This window comes from Stegastes partitus, unplaced genomic scaffold, assembly GCF_000690725.1.
Source record: "Stegastes partitus isolate 25-593 unplaced genomic scaffold, Stegastes_partitus-1.0.2 Scaffold589, whole genome shotgun sequence".
NCBI lineage: Eukaryota > Metazoa > Chordata > Actinopteri > Pomacentridae > Stegastes > Stegastes partitus.
Window position 1 is genome coordinate 49318 of NW_007578320.1, and position 21968 is coordinate 71285.

Genomic DNA, 21968 nt, shown 5'->3' on the forward strand with positions numbered 1-21968 from the left:
AACAGCTTAAGTAATTGTTTCAACTCAATTTTCAATTAAACATTTCAAGGAATAAGTACTAGTAAATATTCAGGTGAATTCACAAGCATTACTGCACAACTCACAAACCACAACAACGATGCTCTTTATGATGATTAGGTATGACAAATGGGTAAAGTCACTGCAGAATTTCTATCACTCACTGTATATAAATACACGGTACTGTACTTGGTTGCCATTGTACTCACAGATGCGTGTATCCTTGCGGGCCAGATGAAAGCGGAGACAAGCAGAGAGGAGAGGTTAAGTAACAAACGTAAAGACTGGTCCATGTTTCCAGCCATGATGAGAAAAACTGTGGAGGCCAGCCAGTCGTGACCCGGATAACCATCCTGCTGAGTGACTGGAGGGCAGAGTTAAAGAGCCGCAGGACGAGTAGAAAAGATACAAAAAAAACAATGATTCTAGCTCAAAGCAATGATAAACAAACACAGCGGAAGTGGTTGAAAGGCAACAAATTGAGCAGAAGCTTTTCTCATTTTACTTTCACACGCAGTAAGCCTCCATATGCTGTAATGCAAATTTAAAGAGTAACACTAATTAATAATCAAAGGAATGTATTACTTTACATACAACAATCAATCTGAATTAAGTAATTGCTTATGCGTTTTATTTATTTATTTTTTTTAACTCTACATAATGATATACAGAGCTACAGCGGGGGTTTTTGAATTCATTAAAACCACATAATTAGATATACAAGTGTTGTATTTCACAGCTGAAATTCACCGACTTTGTTTGTATTCTAAAGAATTCTCCGTGTCAGAAGAAACTGATCCCTTATGCTGTGTTAAATAAAGCGTTAAGCTAATACCACTTTTCTGTCAACTGATACCGATGCCACTGAGTGTCAACCACAGAGCGAGTAATGCTTTGACAGTCAATTAACCCTGATACATCAGGCCAATATCTCATAGCTGCAAAGATCCAATTCTGGCTACAGTATCTGAATGTGAATTTATAGGATGAAGAAGCATAAAACAGACATATTCTAGGCCTCTCTGCATGGACAGTAGTGGGTAGGCAGGTTTGTTTTTGTGATTTTAAGGTATTAGGAGTCAAGCGCGACTCTTGTGAGTAAGAGTGGCTGCTCTGCTATGCGAACACCATCACAACAAGACTGAAAAGAAAAACAAGCAAACAAACAAACAAAAACCCTAATAGGATTCATAATGAGGCTCCGAGGTTAGTAACCTAAAGTTTTCTTCCATCAATTACATCTCAAGTGGATTATTTAGGCTCTGCAGCATTTACTCATTAAATTCAGTTCATTTAGACATTTGATAATTTCATTCAAACCCTGCTGGCAATGAATAACTGCACTGATATGCAAGTCTCTGTCCTGTTCCAGCAGAACTGTGCAGCGATTAATCGGGAGTGAGAGCACAATCTGGCTCGACTCCAGAAAACAACCCCAGGCTATCGACACTTGCTGCTTTTTATGTCTTTCTGCTGAGTTGTTGCCTTTAAACACTGTCAACCTTTAATTTTGGTTTCAGTTGAATGCACACAGACGTGATTCGGTTTGCAGTTTCTCCACGAAATGTCCCCTAAATGTAATGTAACATGCAAAATATGTTACAAAATATGTCTGCCTCAAACAAATTACTGGAAGACTTAGTAGAGATGGAGCATTCTATCTTAGTATTACATATGTATTATAAATGGTATTTTTTCTTTAAATGTAGGAGTAAAGACAGAATCAGTTTTATGTTTATGCTTTTGTTGATGTATGTATGTCTGCAGTTGTTTCTACACCAATAACAGGTCTGGTAATATGTTTAACTGTTAACTATCTTGAAAGTTTGCAGTTCATGGCAAACCTTTAAGACAACACAACAAGTCCTAAAAACGTCAGCTATCTATCTCCACAACAACTGAGCCAACTCTATTCAGCTAGGATCCCTGGGGAAAAGCTAATAAATAGATAAAGTCAACGCTACTGGTATTTATTTCATTTATTGCTTGAATAGCTTTCATTTACTTGGATTTTGTGACGTTAAAATGTCATAATAGAAAAATTGCTATTTGTTTTCAGTCCTCTTTTGATTGCATTCTAATGTACTACTCCAGTAAAAATCCAGTTTGCTACCCTGTTAACAGGTCCCTGTGGTGTTTTTTAAATGCTGGAATGCATATCATGAGTGAATTAAGCAGTTAAAGTATTTGTATATCCACACTGTAGTATACTGATAACAGTCTCAAAAACATGAATTCAGACTGCCAGTGTTTCATATGTATCAAATCTAAAGAATCAATTCTGTCAGATTGCAGGGTTGGACTTTCTATATCATTGTTATTCGTCAGAATTAGTCTGGTTCAGACATGCATGGGTGAGTTACTTCAGTATTAAACTCGCCATTGTATTGCATTAGGAGTATTTTTACAGTGTTTGAGCAGAGTTGTAGGTGAGCTGTGTGCTCAAGCTGCAGGAAGTACAAAGGGGTGTGTGAGGAGAGAGGAAAGGACCTCATACAGCGTTGGAGATAATAATTATTAGACCTTGTCCTTTTCCTCCTTTCTTTCACAGGATCTACATAACAGGCCTTCAGCAAAGAAAGAACTACGAGACTACAAGAAGATATCTTGATGCTTAATGAGAGTGCCATCGGTACCCAGCTGGAAATCAGCAAAAGAAAATGCAGGATGGCCCCACCAGAAGCTCAAAGGAAGAGGCAGAAAATGTTGGTCACAGTGGTTTAAATATTATTCTGAAAGCTGCAGATCGTGCAAATTCAAGAGGAAGCGACCATATACAGTTACATCTAAGGCATTTTCAGGCAGGAAGAGATTGTTTTCATGGGAAGAAACTGCTTAATATATAACTTCGTTACACAGAGAGGAGTTTTAGAGGTAAATCAATGACTGGTGAAAGACTTTTTTTTTTTTTCTTTTAGCAATTTTCACAGTAGCTTTTCACTAAATAGTCCGAACAACAAGCCTTGAGTTACCACGACCCTTCTGCCAGTTTACCCATTGTCCTTCCTTGGATCAGTTTTGGTAGGTACTAACCGCTGCATTCCAGGAACATCTCACAAGACCTGCTGATTTGAAGGTGCTCTGGTCCAGTCATCTCACCAACACGATTTGATCCTTTTCAAAGTTCTTACATTTGACAATTTATTATGCTTCTAACACATCAACTTGGGGAACTGACTGTTCATTTGCTGCCCAATACATCCCACTTCTTGACATGTGCTATTGTCATGACGCAACAGGACGCGCTGGTCGGCTCAACCACTGTCTCAACCCTCTAAAAACAAATGCATGCCCTTTGAAAGTGATTGACAGACAAGCCTCATCCATTTGTAATACAATCTGTCAAGACATCATTTTTAAATAAAGAATTATAAATAAAGCAGGATCCCCTAGGAAAAGAAAAGCGTTTTGATCTACTGCCACCCAATAACATGAATGAAACTGGAAAATCTCAACTAAAATATTGATTTAATTAAACAGCTTCCTCTCTCTTTTAGGGCTTTGTTTTCTATTTCCTTACTTCAGATGAGGAACTAAAGGTTTTGGAGGATTTTAAAAGCTATGAATTGTTTCAGTGCACTAGGATGACATCTATTTTAAAACTACAAGGATATGTTTCTTCATATAGTATTGAGTACTGTGCAGTGCAGTTTGCACCTGGTCAAGCTGGATAAATCTTCCTCTCACTACTCACAAATATATAAGGAACATGTTTTTGTGTTGCAGAAGCATTAGAATGAATCTATAATCAGCTAAAATGCCATTTGACTGCTAAGATTCTCACAACCATCTTCTTCATATTCGTTCAAATGTCAGTGTAGTGTCAGTATCAAAGCTCCTTTACAATAAAAATGTCGGTGTTTTATATTTGTAAAGACTTTATCTCCACTCAGGGCTTTAATGTTCACTTGTCCACTTACAAAGGAAACTATCTGAAGGAGAAAGGAGGCCTATCAAATGCTATTTGGGACAAAAGAACACTGAATGCTTTTCACTGAGACACAGATGGAGTAAGATAATCTGTATTGTGCTGATCAGACAAAGATGGATACTATCGGATTCTCCTTTGCTCTCTTGCAGAGGGAGGCCGGTTGAGTTATCAGCCCAATGCTGCTGCCACGGCATAAATGCACAACGACTGCAGCCTCTGTGTAGTGGAGTAACACCGTGTTGCAGCATGTCAAGGTATGAGATATCTTAGACAGTAACAGTACAGTCTGATCTTTTAGTCAGCATGTTGGTGAGATGACAGCTAAAATATAACTAATTTGGTCATTTCATTTCATTTATACAAAAGCTAATTTTGGGTGGCAAAGTGACAAGCTGAGTTTTGCACATTTTGGTTCCCAGAAATGTGAGAAAAACAAGTTTGGTGAAGTCACTTTTCAGTCAACTTTCTAAACATATTTATATCATGGACTGGATGTAATCATAGTAAGAAATTAATTCATTCATTTTAAGGTTCAGGTGGGATCTCTATGATAAATTTAAAAGCGTAGCCCCAAAATGGGAACAATGTCAAAGGTGAGAATACCTTTAAGCCACAGTATGTCTACCTACTGTACATGAATGCCTACGGGATGGAGGCTCTGTGAAGGATACCGAGCTCTGATGATGTTTTAGCTCTCTGTGTGGACAAGAAGATCTTTATGTGCTTCATTAGCAGCGTCAGGTCATCCACAGCATCTTCTTTCAATAGCTGCAGGTAGCTGCCATATCTGTGAATATAAGACAAAACAGACAGAATTCTCACATTTTCACCTGCATGTTCAAATCCTAAATGAATTTCTTTGTTCCATTCTAACTCTGAATATTCAGATTACGGCTCCATTTCTGTTCAACAGAATCGCATATCCTTTTATTCCCCCACTGTTTTAAATTACATACCTATATTACTGTGGAAATTTTACTTTGTAAATGATCGTTTCTCACAGCTACAATTTTTTCCTCTATTCCCCTAATCCCTGTCTACTACTCGAATGAAAGTCACATTGCACAACGGGAAATTTTATACCAAGCTGAGAGAAAAAGCAACACTGAGGCCCAAAGCAAATACCCAGAAGGACTCATCAAAACTGTATTCAACAAGTCCAGCGTGGTAAGATTTTACTCAGCAAGTCTGACATTTGTAAGTCAAGGATTAATTATAAATTCATGTCCAACAACTTTTAATCCTATAAGACGCGGTGCTCGGTGGGTAACACTCACAATGTGTTATGTTGATACCAAAATGCAAACACGGTACTCCTTCTTCTGAACATGCTCGGAGAGTGTGCAGTTGCAAAGCACCCCATAGCTATATCCACTATGAAATGCAGCAGTAGGTTGTGTTTAAAGACATAAAATGAGCAGGATCTTAATAGCAACCTAAGTCAGGAGGTCTACTTACATAATATCATTAGAGTGCAAACAGAACACCAGGAGAACCTTTACATACCTTTGACAAGGGTGGGAGTCCAGTACTCGTGTAGGAGTACAGGGTAATAATGATAAAATGATATTCCTGCATGTGTATTCTGCAGAATGTTTTCTCTGACAAAGTCTACCTAGTGGTAAAAAAAAAACAAAAAACAAAAAAACGTATGGACAGACCATTTCAACTGGGCTTTCAGAATCCTCTGATAAACAGCCAACAAAGGTGTGTTCAGATGCTGAACTGGGAAACACTCAGCATCCTTTGCTGAACTCCATCTCAATCTCCTGTCTCTCTAAAGGAAACATTTTTTTTTCCCATTTCTTCAGAAATCACTTTCATCCCTTTTCATCTTTGGTGTGTATTATTTCTAGTTCACTGCTATGTTGAGACTGATCTCACAGAAAAGCTCTGATGTCTTTGTTGAATTAGTGGTCTTAAGTTCCTCAGCTTATTTAAAAATAACAGTGGGAAAATGAATTTTTGAGAACATTTAAATGTAGGTTAAAAGCTCGTCCCTCTCTGTTCGAAGCCACTCCCACTAGATGAGCAAACATGGTCAAGTTAAAAGTCAACATTCATTTACAGCTTTATTTGGGATTCAAACCCAACCTCCCAAAAGTCCTCCATCTAGCCATTTGCACCACTACATCCAGTTAATTTTACTATCTCATCTGACCTGATCGGTGAATCCACAAACAAATTTTAAGGACAAACTTACAGAATCTAGGTTTAACGCAAACAACCTCAAAACACGTTCTTTAAACATATCCCCAAAGTGACACCATTAATCTGAACAGTAAAAGTGTGAAATCAGGAAGAATCGTCAACTTATCAGCTTTCCAACGGACCAAAAACTAGTCATTTTCACCTTAAAAAAAAACAACCAAATTAATCTTAAAATTAAGCTTTAAAAGCACTTTATTCTAAATTTAAAGAATTAAAAGAAAAATCCCAATGAGCAGTAACTTGTAATGAACTACAAAATCTGCTGTCCTCGTTGCAATCAAGAAGTCATTAATGACTAAGATGCCACCAAAAGTCATGTGACAAAAAGTAAGTTACTTTTCAGCTGAACTGCATTCTGTGTTTACACATAGCAAAGGAGACTGGATGGAAACTAATTAAGAATGTAGGTAAGAGTTAGTAAGATATCTATAGTCTGTAGAGCCACCATTTTCTTTCCAGTATCGGCAACACCTTTGGACACTTGGAAAAACATTGTAAATGTCCATTCAAGGTTGTTGTTGTTTTGCTTTTGCAAGTTTCAAAAAATAAAAAAGAAAAAAGCAAACATCCAACTCTTCCTTCCTTCCTTCCTTCCTTCCTTCTTTTATGATTTCTGCCATTATACCTTGTAGTTGTTGTTATACTGCACAAAAGAGAATTATTAGTTTTGCCTACTTGTACCCTTGTTTTACTGTTTTCTGTTTCCATTTAGGTGCAGGATTTTAAATTTAAAAAAACAAAACAAAACACCCACATACTTTTTTTGGTTTAGAGGGGAACATGATTTGCAGCAGACAGCTGGTTAAAATAAAGCAGCAGTTAAATTCACGTAATACAAGTCCTGCACATTTTAAGAGCTGCTACATGTTGCACAAACCATTGAACGCAGAATACTTTGTCTTGTGTCTTTGACATGTAAAATGTCCCTGTCAGTGTTAATACCAATCTCACGCCCTAGTTCCCATCCCGTCCTTGGTTTTTAGCGCTAATTAGCCAGTGTCATCATCCTAACGTGCTAAACTGAGACTGTAAACTTTATGCCTTCTAAACATCAGCAAGTCATTATCATTGTGAGTCACGGGTGTCAGCATTTAGCTCAAAATGCCAGAGAAAAGCCTCACTGAGTCACTTTCGGGGCTTAGACCTTGAGACTAGTGAAGGAGAAAAAGGTATTCATATGCAAACAGGTGATGAAGGCCACATCTACATTCAACAGCGCCTAATTATGGAAGCAAAAATTCAGTAAGTGCGCACAATGTCACCCAATGAGTGACATTTCTAAAAGGAGCAACACACAGTTTAGAAGTCTTATGTATCTCTGCATTTGTGCATGTAGTTTATCTGACACCTGGTATTCACCAAATGTGAAAAATACACAACCAAACATTTAAACTGAACCAGGAAAGTCAGGTACGTCTACATGAGCACTTTTTTCTTCCATTTTTCATTCCAGGGTGTTTTCAGAGTGGATACTTTGGAGCAGTTATTTACATGAATCTTGGACTGCAGTCATTATAATACTTCATTAAAACAGTTTGTACACAGCAGGTTTTCTGTCCCTAGTTGCTTCTATAAGAAGACTGATTAAATAGGGGTTTATGAGCTACAGAAAATTACTTTACATACCTGAGACAGATGTTGATTCCCAGCTGTTCCACGGATGATAATACAGCACTCTTCACGCTCTTCTCCTCTGCTGTAAAACAAGGCAATTAAAAAAAAAACAAAAAAAAAAAACAGAGATGTGGTTATTACCGAGCGAGGCACTTCCCTGAGAGGGTATATAAAAGAAGGTCTGGGGGGTTAAATGCTCCCTACACATCTCTAACAGCTTGCATTACGATTATGGAGAATGGAAAAACATGACAGCGTACTGTGATTTGCTCCTTCCAAGGCAGTACAGATGTGACGCAGTGAAATGGCAACTTTGTGGCTGGCAGTTTTACAGCAGTCGTTTGCTATTTAATTGTGATGTTTGCGAGGTGGCGTGGTATCAAGGTGACTTGGGTAATTTCACTAACAGTCAGCCATGGGTAATTTCACAGCAGCATTTTGATGGTTTAGAGCAGTGGAGTCATAACTCAGGATATTAAGGCTCTGGCAGAGTTATTGAAAAAAAAAATACAGTATGAAACTTTGAGCCTGGTGAGAAAGCTCTTTATCTCAGGACTTTTTCCTTATCTGTGGAGGCTTTCGAGCCCCATGCCGCAGCTTTGTACACAAACAACTGGCGAGCAATCAGTCTCAATAGCTGCTCTCATGGGCTCTTACTTAGCGCCATTATTTGTGCAGAATCATAAAAATATATTAGTTTTTGGAGTTACAGTGCAGTAATTGTGCAGCGAGAAGGATGAATGCAGCAATAACTGTGGGAGGACTGACATTTTGTTGTGGAAGATGTTTCCACTGCTTCCTGGCTTTGGGGAAACGGAATATTATTACATTTGTGCTAATGGATCCCCTGCTTCAGACAGTTTATGGTAAGACGATGAGATGATTTTAACAATTAATATGAATATCATCCAGACGCCATCAGAGGCAGGGAAAACTTCAAATCCAATTTACAGACTAATGGTGCACAAAAATGCAAGGGAGATGATAATGCGGGAGCCGTAATCTCCATTTTGAAGTAATAATTTACATTGTTACCATTGAGAGAGCTGAGCTGGGCAATGTGGATTAATCACAGGCTATCAAATCTTGTATTAATTGAGAGAAAATAGCTTTTGATGAGGACATGTATCAGTGCCAGGACAACTACTTCTGTATTTTGTCTCTTACCCTTCTCTCTTCCCATATTAACATCTCTAAAAACCTCTTGCTGATGGCAATTACTGTCTAATGGAGATTAATCCTCACTTGTTGTATTTATACCCTCCCTGCCCATTCCTCTCTCCTCTTGCCTCTTCAGCGTTGTAGCACCAGAGTCGATTTTACCGTTTGTAATAACTATAATCACAACCGTTTAACTTTTCGTAAAAAGAGACACAGTTGAAAGGTGACACATGCAATTTATCTCTGAGATTAGTTGTGACAGTCTGTTCTTAGTGTAACTGAAAATTATGAAGAAGTAGAAGCAGATCAGGGATCTGCAGCTCAGAGTTGATTTAGTTTCCAGACACTCCTCTGTGCTTTGGATAAATTAAAACTAAAGTAATATTGAAAATAAAGAAGCCTGCAGAATTGAAGTGCCTTTGAGAGTGAGTCATTGTTAGGAGACCCATTAGGAGAAAGATGAGCGCACATCATCTACAACAATATAACCACTAATGAGTGAAGCCTTAAAAATAAACGTGAAATTGAGTTGCAGGAAATTAGGTTTTTTTTTTCTGATGGAGGCTGTGTGACCCGGTCGAACACTGCAGAACAAACAAGAAAGTGGATTTTGAGTTGAGATTGTCCTGTCAGCTGCTGTTTCCAAAATCAGAAATGAGCTGTCAAACTCAACCTTCAAGCAAACATGGCAACAGAAGTGTTCTCAACTTTATCTGGTGATGAAAAGTGAGATCTTCAGAAGAAGACTTTAATAAGAGAATGCTGTGTCAACAACTGTATCAAGTTAAGAGTGAACAATTTTATGATTTTAATATACTTGATTATACAATAGCAATATGTGTGTACTTGACAGGACTACGTTCTCAAATGTAGAATTACATGGTTCTAGGAAAACCAAACACAGATGTATGAGTGACAGAAGTAAAGCTCCTGTCAATCACAGAACCAGGCAGAGTTCACGGTGGAATAGCAATACCAGAGACAAAGGCTGCAATACATAGAGAACTGACCTTCCAAAACTGTATGAGAAAAACTGGGGGGGGGGATCAAATAAAAGAGTGCATAATGTTAGATTAGGCAGCAACACCGTCTCCATTTTAATCCTGAGCATCCAAGGCCAACGCAGGTCTTAAGCAGAAACATGACCGACACATTTTACAGTATATTATCACAATCTCAAAACTGATGACTGCACATATGGTGTCTTTTATATCCTAGAACAAAGATCATGTCAGCAGGTCAGGGAAAATGTATTGTATGATAAGAGACTCAATAACACAGATTCAGACTTTCAGGGTTTCATGTAACAAACCTTGAGAACCAACCGTGCCAACTTGAAGGGAGGAGCTTTCTTTATCATTATTCTTTTTCAGAACTGGTTTCTGGTTTGAACATGTATGACTGAATTCTCCAATACTACACCTTGCTGGTAGCCTACAATAACTGTACAGCATTTGAGCAGACTTAGAGGTGAGCTGGCATGCTTGAGCTGCAGCGAGTAGGGCGAGGTAAGTGGACAAAGAGGCAGGGACTTCATAGATTTCCACATATTGAAGAAACAAACAGTGCTGGGTTACATGTAAGCCATTTTAAGGCAGGAAGGGATTATTTTCATGGAGGGTGACTTTACATACCACTTAATTTACTACTATAGTCCAGTAGTCCTACAGTCAGGAACTAAATGTGGAGTGAAAGTAACAATATTTGCCACAAAAAGAAAGTGAAGTATCAATATAAAAATGCACAAAGTGACCACTGACTGCTCCCTGATTATAGCCTTTATGTACATTGTTTATATACTATGCAATATTTTAATGCTGAGACTCTTCAAAAACACTCTATGTCTAAATATACGCTATGTCTACACTGTATAGCAACATTTTAAATTATGTCTAATGTGATATTCTTCTCATCTTTTTTGTTTTCCTTTAGTTTTTCCTCTATTTTCAGCATGTGGCACTGTTTTGAAATGACAAGATAATGCAGCAGTGTTCAACACATCACAGCAAAATGTCACTAAAGTTGGGGTTTTATATGTGTATGTCTTACAGGTAATCTTGCTTTTTCTAAACTACTGAAGAAAGTAGTTTAACAAAAGGTTGATCATGGGGAAAAAAATCAATTTAAATGATGATTTACCTGAGAAAGCATGGATCTCCAAGCTATTGCGATGTAACAAGACTCTCTCTTATTGTTTCCAGCAACCCAATTTAACAGGCAGCTGAGATAAATGAGATTGCTGGACAGCTGCCTGCAGGACTCACGGCCATGATGGGTGAGGAGAAGCAGCTCAGGACAGTGAACTGACAGAGGTTAATACTTGGCAAATGGGTGTGCTCTCTCCATACATTGGGAGCGTTCAAGTAGGGCAGAGTGGTTGAGTGTGTAGTCAGTGTCAATCAGACACACAGTGGTGCCCCGCTGCACATCTCTACACCTCACATGCACACACACACACACACTTCCACTCACATGTAACTGGCAGATGGCAGGACTGAACAAAAGTCCTGACAGCTGCCTGGCCTCCTCGGAGGCTGCTGTGTGTGTGAGGAATATCATAGCGCAAAACGCAAGAGCTCCGTGTGAGTGTGTGTGTGTACTTGTATTACTCATGTTGTGGGGACATAAATGGGTTTACAGTCACAATGAAAGGATTCATGTCACTTTCAGGGACACAAAGCAAGTCTGTAATGTAAGTCGATACATGTTAGTCGGTAGACGTGGCTTTAGGTCAGGGTAAGTTTCCAGGAATGTCTTCAGGAAGTGGTGGACACATGAAGGGACTGAATAACCTACTGTAGTAAGTCTATAACAGATTCTTGCTTTGATGCTGGAGCAATGAGTGACTGAAAGATTCCTAAACTACTTAAATGACACCACTCAAAACATGGTTGTACAACAAATGATGCTGTTCACTCCTATCTGACATGAATTACTTGCAGTCACTTTGCTCCCCGTCTTCTTGAAAACTAGCACTGTGTAGCTATGTGATCGATGTGGCATCAGATGCACTCAAAAATCAGTTTTCCTTATTGTCACTTGACTTGGATGTCTGAGCTTCACGGTGCAGAATGATGAATGTGTAGAGTTTGACAGTAGAAGGCTGTGACAATTTTTCTGTGCTTACCTCAAATCTGAAGTTTAAGGCCTGAACCTAAAAGCATGGGTTTGAAAGCCAGTCTTTGTATAGTATATAACCCCCCCAAACATGTCAGGTTCATGTCTGAATGAGCAGCCTGCTCAGTTTTCCATAAAAGTCATACCTAGTCACATTTCTGTATCACTTTCAGAAAACGAAAGCACAATCTACATACGTCAAGTTGTGTGAAGAGGAAGGTTTTTTCCCCCCACATTTCACCACTATTGATCAAAAAAACATCACAAAGAGCAAAAGAGCCTCAAAATCACAAAATATTTTTGTCATTCACTTTGCTCTATAATTTCACATCCATCCATTATCTATACACTGCTTAATATGTAAGTAATTTAAATATAAAAATTGCAGAAAACCTTACTGCAATGAAGACAGAGCCTGTAACAGGTCCGATAAATGAATATTACTAAGGTTTTAACTAAACATTAACAGGAGTTGAAGTTCAGTTTGTTGCTTCCAGCTGTTTGTAGGAGTCTTTCCTCTGAGGTCAGCAAATATCTACAGCAGGAGTACAAGCGCAATTTCATTTGTTAATTATAATTAGAAATGATCCTGATCAATCAGGACCCGACGTTAACGCCACATTGCGTACTTTCCTTCAATTCATACATGTGAATTGTCACACACAGAGTCATGGTATGTAGCTTTTAAAAGTTACCTATTTTTGCTGCTCTATTAATATGCCCTCAGTTCTCAGTCAGAGTAATTATTTTTTTAATTAGATGCTTAAATCTAATTTTTTTTATACCTGTATGTCATATCATGTCCCCTGCTTACAATGTTGTGAATTACTATTAGAATGTAACTAAAGTCCACTGATAATTCAATGTCAAAACCACTGAAAATCCCAAATCTCCTTCAGACGTATTGAAAAACTTGACCACAAAAATACATTTCTAAAATGCAGGAGAACTATTCCACATAATTGTTCTGTGTTATTGAAATGGCATAAATGAGTCTGACCGAATTCTAAAAATGAAGTGCGTATAAAAAATGAATGCCATAAAATGGAAAAAATCAACATCTCTGAAGTGTGTGAGTGAATTTAGATAAATAAATCATCAAAACAAACACTCAGAATTAGGATTCTTCATCGAGCCTCAGAGGAGACATGCCTCTGCTCTGCTCGACTTACAGAGACGGCAGTAATAAAAAAGACATCCAGCGCACTGTGGGAACAGATTTCAGTCTTCAGTGGAAAAAGGCTCGCTGACAAGCTTTCTACTCATTGACATATGCATAATGAATGAAAGCATACAGAACACATTCCGCATATCCTTTTTAATCACTATTATCCATTATTTAGACTGCCATTTCAAAAACACTATAGACAGATGCTTCCTTTTATTAGCTGTTTTCTTGCCACAACTGCCTGTCTACTAACACATAGCATCTGATCTTATTGATTCTTTTATTCTTGTGAATTCTCTCTACTGCTCTTCAGCAGTTCAGGGACATTTGTCTGAATGCGTACACATGCATACTTACAAAGCTTATTAAACTCTGCACACTGCTGCAGAAATCTCTACAGCCTGATACATCATGACCATAGAAAATGTTCCATTTTTTACAAAGTTGGCTGGTATCCATTTCAATTTTAAACTGAACACCTTTAACACAGCACTCTAAATGATTGTTTTACAATGTAAACCAGAAGTAACCATAATAGTAATACCTATTTGTACAGCTGGGGACAGTTTAGGCAATGTTATACCAAAAACATTGACTATTGCAGGCCTTTTAAATACACATCAACTAGACTGGATATTCACTGCAGATGTCTGTAATTAAATTCTTCCTGATTGCAGAAATCTGCAGTTGAATTACGAGTAGCTGTAATTCCAATTTTAGACATGTACAATTTAATTCAGGCTACAAGTCAGAATGATCAGAATTCTGTTAACAAACACGAATGATGTTGCGGATATCTGTTGTGTGAGAAGCTATGACAAGTGACAGGTGGATGCAACTTGCTTTTCAGACATAACATGGCCCCGCATCTGGGCTGAAAACCCTGTCAGCTAACTCCAGAATGGGAGATCAGTATTCTGAGTCCATCCACCCATCCCTAATCTTCCACAGTGGCAAATTACAACCAGATATTAACGGTTGTTTTTAAACTAAGGCTTAAACCTTTCTGATTGCCATTGCCTGTTATATTTATTATTGAGCTGTGCACCTTGTGTTTATCTTCTACTCTGTCTTGTGTAAAGCACTTGAAATAAGTAACATAGTTTTGCCTTGTACGGCATGCTTAGCTGCAAGTATTTAAACAAGTAAATGGGCTGTCCTTATATAGTGCTGTTCTACCTCGGCAGTACTCAGAGTGCACAATGTTTTTCAGTCACCCTTTCACAAACTCACACACCAATGGTGGCAGAGCTACAATGTAAGCCGTTTCCCTGCCATCAGGAGCAACTCTGAGTTCAGGGTTTTGCCCAAGGACACTTCAGCACACTTCCTTAAAACTGCTAACCTTGCGATTAATACGATTAGACAACCTGCACAACTACCTGAGCCACAGCTGCCCAAGTAACCGCTACAACAACAACACAATGCAAAGATCCTAATGTCTGGATGTCAGATCAGCTCACTATTAGTTGACATAAACCTACAAAATCACTTTCAAAAGTCAAAAAGCTATTTTTGAAAATATAAAATATATATAAGAACAAACCATTTCTGTTCTGTGCACTTGAACAGCATTTTATCATCAACTGAAATCTACTGATGAGACTCCAATTGGCTACACTGTACACAATGTATGCACATAGAAGAAAGGATGGGCAACGGCACGCTCTTATGTTTACCAGCAGAAGAGGCACTGCATTTGAAATATTTCAAGGATATTCATATAATCTTGCCAACCCACAAGAATAAAACCGTACTAAACACAGCAGCATTAGAACATTACCATGAACAACGGTGAAACTCTGAGGCTACCAGGAGACCAATAGCTTTTAACTTTTAACAACATTGTACAACTTTGACCATTTTAGTAGCTTTCAAAGCTTGGAAAGGAACTCGTCACTTCTTTAAAGGTGTTCTGAGTCAGAAACTTTTTTACAGCTGATGCAGTACATCATGTAATTTCAGCAAGATTTTCTACAGTGCAGTAAAATAGCCAAAGTAATGATAATGTTATTTAACACACATTTTTCTTCTACTATGAGCTTAAATGGCCTTGTTTGTCTTGGATATAAGAGAGAAAGATTTGCTGTAAAACTGAATATGGTTAAAAGACGACTGATTAAAGGACTGTGATTTGTCAATACCTAAGCTTTTGTGAAATACATTAAGTTTTATTTTTAGCTTTAATAAAAACATTTACATTGGCATTCTTTTATTATTATTATTATGTTTATATTCTTTTTAACAATTAATGCAATAACATACATAGTGTTCAAAGGGGGTTAATGGTTTATGTTGCTGTCAAAAGCTATCACCATAAGCTGTGCATTTGCATAAAAATCAATTAAACTGCAAAAGTGAACAACATTTAATGTGTTTGAGTTGCATAGTAATTGCTGGAAAGTGTTGGCTGCTGTGCAAGGTGCTACTTTTGCTTCGACTATAGAGACACTTAACAGTAATGCTTGACAGGTTTGTTCGTACATGCTGGCTTTGTTGGTCTGAGAAGGAGGTAGAACAGATTAAAATGCCTGGTTATTCTCAAAAATGTAATTGCATTCTGCTACTTAATCTTCACAGACACAAGACACCCTTCACCTCTTCCCCTTTTCTTTCTGTTACAGTAGTTCATGGGCCACAAAGTGAACAAACGTCTTCCACGCAGCTTCTTGAAGACCTTGTGTTGTTGCTGAAATATTCAGAGCTAGGAAATTTGTTACAGTGACACTTCCTTGACTGCTGACAGACAAGTTCCCGGAACAAAAGATGAATCAAATAATACTGAATAACTCACTCAAGAAATGTGGGAACGCTGCCGCCTTCATGAAGAGCTGTTTGTTATTTCATTCAATGCTCGGGGCAGATATGGATCGCTACACATGCACAATGTGATGTTTCAATCAACTAGTTAAAAACCTAACTACCTTGTATAGAAAATGGACCCTGTTTCTAAATTGCTAAATCTGAAAGACCAGATGACATTGATTTGCTAATTTTCCCTGCAGTGAGCCTATTAATAGAATTGTTCACTATGTTTTCTGCTGCTTCTTGCTTTTACCTACATAAACACACTATTCCTGACAATGGCTGAGGACAGAAAATGACGGTTTCATAATTATAACAATCTCACCAATCAGTGCCAGATGATTACACAGACGTCAGACCGCTAACGTTCATTTCAAGTGTCATTTATCTGTATTTCTGTTGATTAAAATCATTTTAAACATACAGCACCAATATAGCTTCATTAATGGAAGATTGTGATCATTTATACAACCTACATGGTAGATGTTACATTAACCTAAACATATAGAAGTAAATATATTATCTCACTCAATACTAGGTTACTGGGAAGGACATTTGATGGTGTGTTAGAAGTTACATGACTTTTTGTTGTTAGTACAGCTTGTGAACATATTTCAGGTGAACAGCATGATGGGTTTTTTAAAAAATATGTAAATTAAAACAAATACATATGCAATTAGCAATTCATTACCTGCAGGAAAAAAAAAATACAGTTTGGAAGATTTCTGGGTATTCACTAATTAGCATCTTTTCTTTCTGGCTGCCATCAGTCTGATCAGCTTGTTTAGCCCACTGGCTACCAAACAAGCCAACCTGCTGAAATCATTCACTTGTTTGATTTGTGAAAACATAACAAACCTGGGGAAGAAAAGAGGTCTGAAAATGAGCAGGAATTTCTCCACATTTTCAACTCCTGTCTGCCACTCCTCGGAGACTGTCCTTTACTTTCATATGACATTGAAGAGGTGTGTCAACCAGGACGGCTCAACAGTGTTCAGAGCCTTTAACATCTCAGGACAAAGCCTATTCACCCCTGGAGCCCTGCCACTGCTGAACTCTTTAACCACCTCTAGGAACTCTATCAGAGAGAAGCACAAAGCTTTACCAAAGTCTCTTCACCCTGCCCCCCTCTGAGGAGGATGCAGCTCAGAGATCCTTAAAGTGGAAGCACTGCCTGCCGTTAATGGGTCATGTCTGAGTAGACTCTTTGTCATCCAGACTTTTCTTTTTTGATTCTTGAAGGCATTTCAGCTCTTATACAGGAGGCTTTCTCATTTATAACTGAACTGTAGGGAGTCCCCATAGTTATTCTCACCCACAAAACGTAAGGCTCAAGGTCCATCCACAATTGCCTTACAATCACACGGAACAACACTCAGGAGCCAGTTCCTCAGGAAAAGACTACATCCAAAGCACAAGCAATGTCCACAATCTATTAACAGAGAAGACACGTGGCTTAAGAGAGGAGTTTTAGTCATCTATGTTAAACTAGAACAGTCATTTTGAAATAGACGGCGCCTATGACGCCACTTATCAGGTACGTATAAGACAGTCCTCAGATCCTTCCCCAGACAGTTTCACCACAGTTGACATCTTGATTCATCCTGCACTTTGCAGTTTCACACCCATTCACACCTCGAGGCGTGTGAGTCTGGGTTCAGTGTGAGTTTCTCCTCTATGCATCCTTTTTGTCTTTTGGCACCCGCAATGTATAAAAGAGGTGTGAAACACAGCTGGAATATACAAACCATGTCAGCAGCATGTAATGTGCATCTATCAGTATTGACACATCACTCTTCATTTGCATAGTTCTCTTTTCTGTTTCACATCTGTTTACACTTCACATCATGCATGTGTATATTAACATGACATCTGTACATTCTCATCACATGATGCTACATTGCCAGTGGAATGAAAAGTAGATATATACTGTAAATGAACACTGTTCTGCTCATCTGACAGAGATCAGAAAATACAGCCATGCACGTTTGGGACTAAAACTTGAGGACACAAGCTGCGGAAAGGTATCGAGGATATAAAAACTGAGAAATGAGAAGAGGGGCTTGTGGGTTGAGGGCGAGAAAGGTTCTGGTGAACTAGAATTAACCTCCAAGTGTTTGGATGAGGAGACCATAACACACTCCCAAAACATTTCCCCAGTAAAATGCAAGACACTGCACCAAAATAAAGTTTTGCAAGAGTTATGTACAGTATGTGCTGGATATTTTAGCACTACAATGAAGCAAAACCAAAAATGATCTTAATTTCATATTCATAAGCCAGAAAGCAACACAGCAGATGACAGAAGTTAGATTTATGTCTCAAGTGCAAAGTATCTGGCTGACTTCACTGATCCACACTGTGCCCTTTAGTTATTTTTGTTTGACTAAATTGTCAAGGAAAAAAAAAGTGAAGGTGTTGCTCTTCTCCACTGACCTTTGTACCGAGCCGGAGTGAAGAAGCACTCTGTGGCAGAGCTGGATAGATGAGCCACAACTTTCTCCAGAAGGTCAGCCAGCACTGGGGAGCAAAAACAGACACGTAAAAAAAATAAACCCGAGCTCCAATAAATATTGCTTTCAAAGATAATCAGATCTTCAAATTCAGATACGTCAGCGCCTTTACTTCATCCTGTTCTGTTTGCTATTAAGCAGCTATAAGTTGACTGGACAGATACTTCCTGTAAGACATCAAGCGTACTTAGCCATCACTGAGTCATTAGCATTAAAAATTACTAATGAAAGATATATATATATATATATATAGACAGATTAGAAGTGAAGCAGCATTACATCTAGGATGGGCGTTTCTACTACAGGAGATCGTGGCTGAGCAGCGAGAAAACATGTATCATCATCAGTGGGCTCTGCAAATGTGCATCCGCTCATATCAATTTGTGGCTTCACTGCCCCTGACTATCCCTGAGTAAACCCTGTCAGCTTTGCTTTTAGTGTCATATCACATCGCTGGGCAAAGAAACCGCCCACAGTCACTGAAGATCTAATTGTGGAAATAAGAGGGAAACACTGGGTGATGAGGCTGCTAGAAAAAGTCATACAGAGAATACGGCATCAATCTCTCACAACAGAGTGGCCCAGAGCACAACCGAGAGGCTGCAGAACCTGTTGTTTGAACTTGTGGTACAGGTGAGTAACTATCATTGCTTTCTAAATTGTTATTATTTGATTAAGTAAGCATTTAAAGGACTTTAGATGGAATTTTGTAATAATTTCTTAAAACGTGTTTACCTTGGCAGCTGTACTGTGAGTTGTATCCCTAACTTCACTTAATATTTACATTTTTGCATTATAGATTCCTTTATTTTGGCTCTAGGACCAACATTTTCTGGCATGAAATACATGCCAAGTGTCAAGAGAACCAAATTCGTGAATACTCAGTTTTCATTCCACCTGCCACAGGTGCCACAAGGATGCAGGTGCACATTTGTACTGAAATGTCAGCTATTTTGTAAACATTAAAGTGCAGCCTTCCAATCATTTCACAAGCTGCCAGTTTAGAAAACACAATAGGAGCTGATCATAACGTCTAACGTGACTCACAATGCGACTCAGTGACTAACGAATGCATCTCATTGATATGCTGTTGAGGGAGGTGAATTAGGCAATCAATAAGCTGACAAGATAGTGAGGTATTGAACATGAAACTATTCTAATTCGAAGTGTTTTGATGAAGAGATAGTATAGTTCATCATTTTTGTCTTGGCGCTGAATGGAAGCCTGTCAAAAACACAAGTGATAATCACAGCGACTTCAGAACTAGAGAAAAGTAAATGTTCAATAAATTGCGGAGGAAATCGAGTTAATTTAGTAGTCGGCCCATAAAAGCTACAATTTCCTTCACTGAATGTTTCTTGAAAAGTTAAATGTTAGGTTTTGTGTGGTTAATGATGTGCCAAACAAAATAACATTTCTAAAGCAGGGGGAAGTTTAATAAATCTGAATTGTGGTCTTCCAGTGAAAAACCCCAACTGAGCAGCACAGAGCAGAGAGTAGATCTTTTACTGACTCGAGTTCAACAGTGTGCTGATGAAAAGAAGCAATCACTGTACAGTAGATGCATTAATGAGAAGATTGTTAGGCCTCCTTCATTTGAATTTTTGTCTATTTTTGTCTTCCATGAATCACAGCTATTTACTCCTACATAGGAGAAGTGGGGGTAGGTGTAATTTCAGAGGCTGTCAGTGCTGATGGGTTCTTAAAAGGTTCATGGACATCAGATTTATGTCGTCTTGGTGGATTAAAGTGCGTAGTGCGCCTGCATCACAGAACAGGACATCAGCAGGTGTCTTTTCCTAATTATCAATACACTTAAAATAGTTAGACACTTTACAGCGAGCTAACAAGAAACTGATGTCATTAAAGTGGACTCATTTGACTTTCATATCTATTTAAATGAATAACCATGTGTGATGTGTTTCCATGGACTCACATAGCATTTATATAACAGAGTCTAGAGACACGAGGGCTGATCGGCCCACTGGAAAACAACGGTGAGAAATAACATTTAAGCATGAAATTTGCAAACGCAGCACTTAACATTTTGTCTCCGAGATTATAGCGCTGCTAAGTTGTGGTGCGATGTGCTGCTATTAAACAAATGAAGAGGGGGTGTAAAATACACACATCACATAGGTTCAGGGCTGTTAAAAGACAGAAAAGAGAGTAATGCCCTGTTGACACTTTGCATTAATATGCGCCTTGGGTGATTTGATCTCAAGTGGACGGCTGAAAGTACATCACTTCACAGCTGGAATTAGAATTTTGAGTGGCCACTTGTGATCACATCTCACTTCCACCACTCTACATGCTTTACATTATTTCCTGTTGGCAAGAATATATATGCGTTGTTGTTTTTAACCAACAGGAGGCAGCAATGCATTTTCTAGTCTGCTCCAAATTCAAACAAGTTGAAGAAGAAAGGTTGATGATTGTTGTTGCACTTTAGAACAGAGATGCTTCCTTTTTAAGCACACATCTGTGTAGAAAACGTGCGTTGTAATTGTTCACATACTCGCGTGTGATTTGACACTAGACATAAACTAAAAACATGGTGACACTCGAGGAGGTTGGTATGTGGTCAGTGATAAGTGGTTGATAAAACTGCTTTACAAGCACAGGCGACACACTGTCAGCACCCACCATTCAAAATTTTTTGACATGAGCAGATGTAACGGTCTCAAACTTGTTTCCATGTATTTTTGCAGACTTCCATTTCAACTTCTAAATGCTACTGATCTCTCGACAGCTATTTTAACAAGCAGATTTAGGTTTTCTTGTCCCCAGTGTGCCCTGGGTGCATTCACACCTGTGTTTTGAGCTGTTCATTTAGAATCGGATCACCCAAGACACAGGCTACTGTCAGGTGTTAATGGCCTCACACCGGCACATAAGTTAAAAGTCAAACTTGAATTCAAATAATCCGTGTTTCACTCCAACTCAGATCTTAATTGTGTCAAAATCCATTAAACTTTTTGCCTGTTGTACTGTACAAACATTACTCTCTTTCCATTATTGCTGTTATTGTACAAGTATTTTATACTGAACACCCACAGCTGATGGGTTGTTATCAGGATAAATTCCTGTTATAATCTCTTTTATCTTAAACATTCTGTTAGTCTTCAGAGTCTGTTACTGTGAGTTATAATGAAAACAAAGATCTCATTTACATTTAATCACTTCTTCTGTTATGGGTGGACTGGGTGCTTCCAAGAAGCATTTGAGTTGGATTAAAATCAGATTGCTCAAACCATCTCCAGAGGGATGTTTATTTAAGCCTTTCTCAAGACTATGTAATTTAGCTTTGGCAATAATGCATCTTTAACATTCATGCCAATAAATCTTATTTGAACGTTATTAAAAGGTGTAAATGGATCTACTCCTTCTATGTGCAGTCAGTCGTCTGTGAAGGTGAAAGGAAAGACAG

The 21968-nt window shown here is 38.4% G+C and overlaps 1 protein-coding gene across 1 annotated transcript in view; it reads right to left on the reverse strand.

The window, feature by feature from the left end:
• Nucleotides 1–21968, reverse strand: part of tbc1d32 (TBC1 domain family, member 32) — a 91027-nt gene that overhangs the window by 20582 nt on the left and 48477 nt on the right. The window contains exons 28-31 of the mRNA XM_008289021.1: nucleotides 18462–18545; nucleotides 7787–7856; nucleotides 4621–4736; nucleotides 228–382 (exon numbers count right to left, since the gene is read on the reverse strand). Coding sequence (XP_008287243.1) covers nucleotides 228–382; nucleotides 4621–4736; nucleotides 7787–7856; nucleotides 18462–18545 — 425 coding nt within the window. The remainder of the gene's footprint in view (nucleotides 1–227; nucleotides 383–4620; nucleotides 4737–7786; nucleotides 7857–18461; nucleotides 18546–21968) is intronic.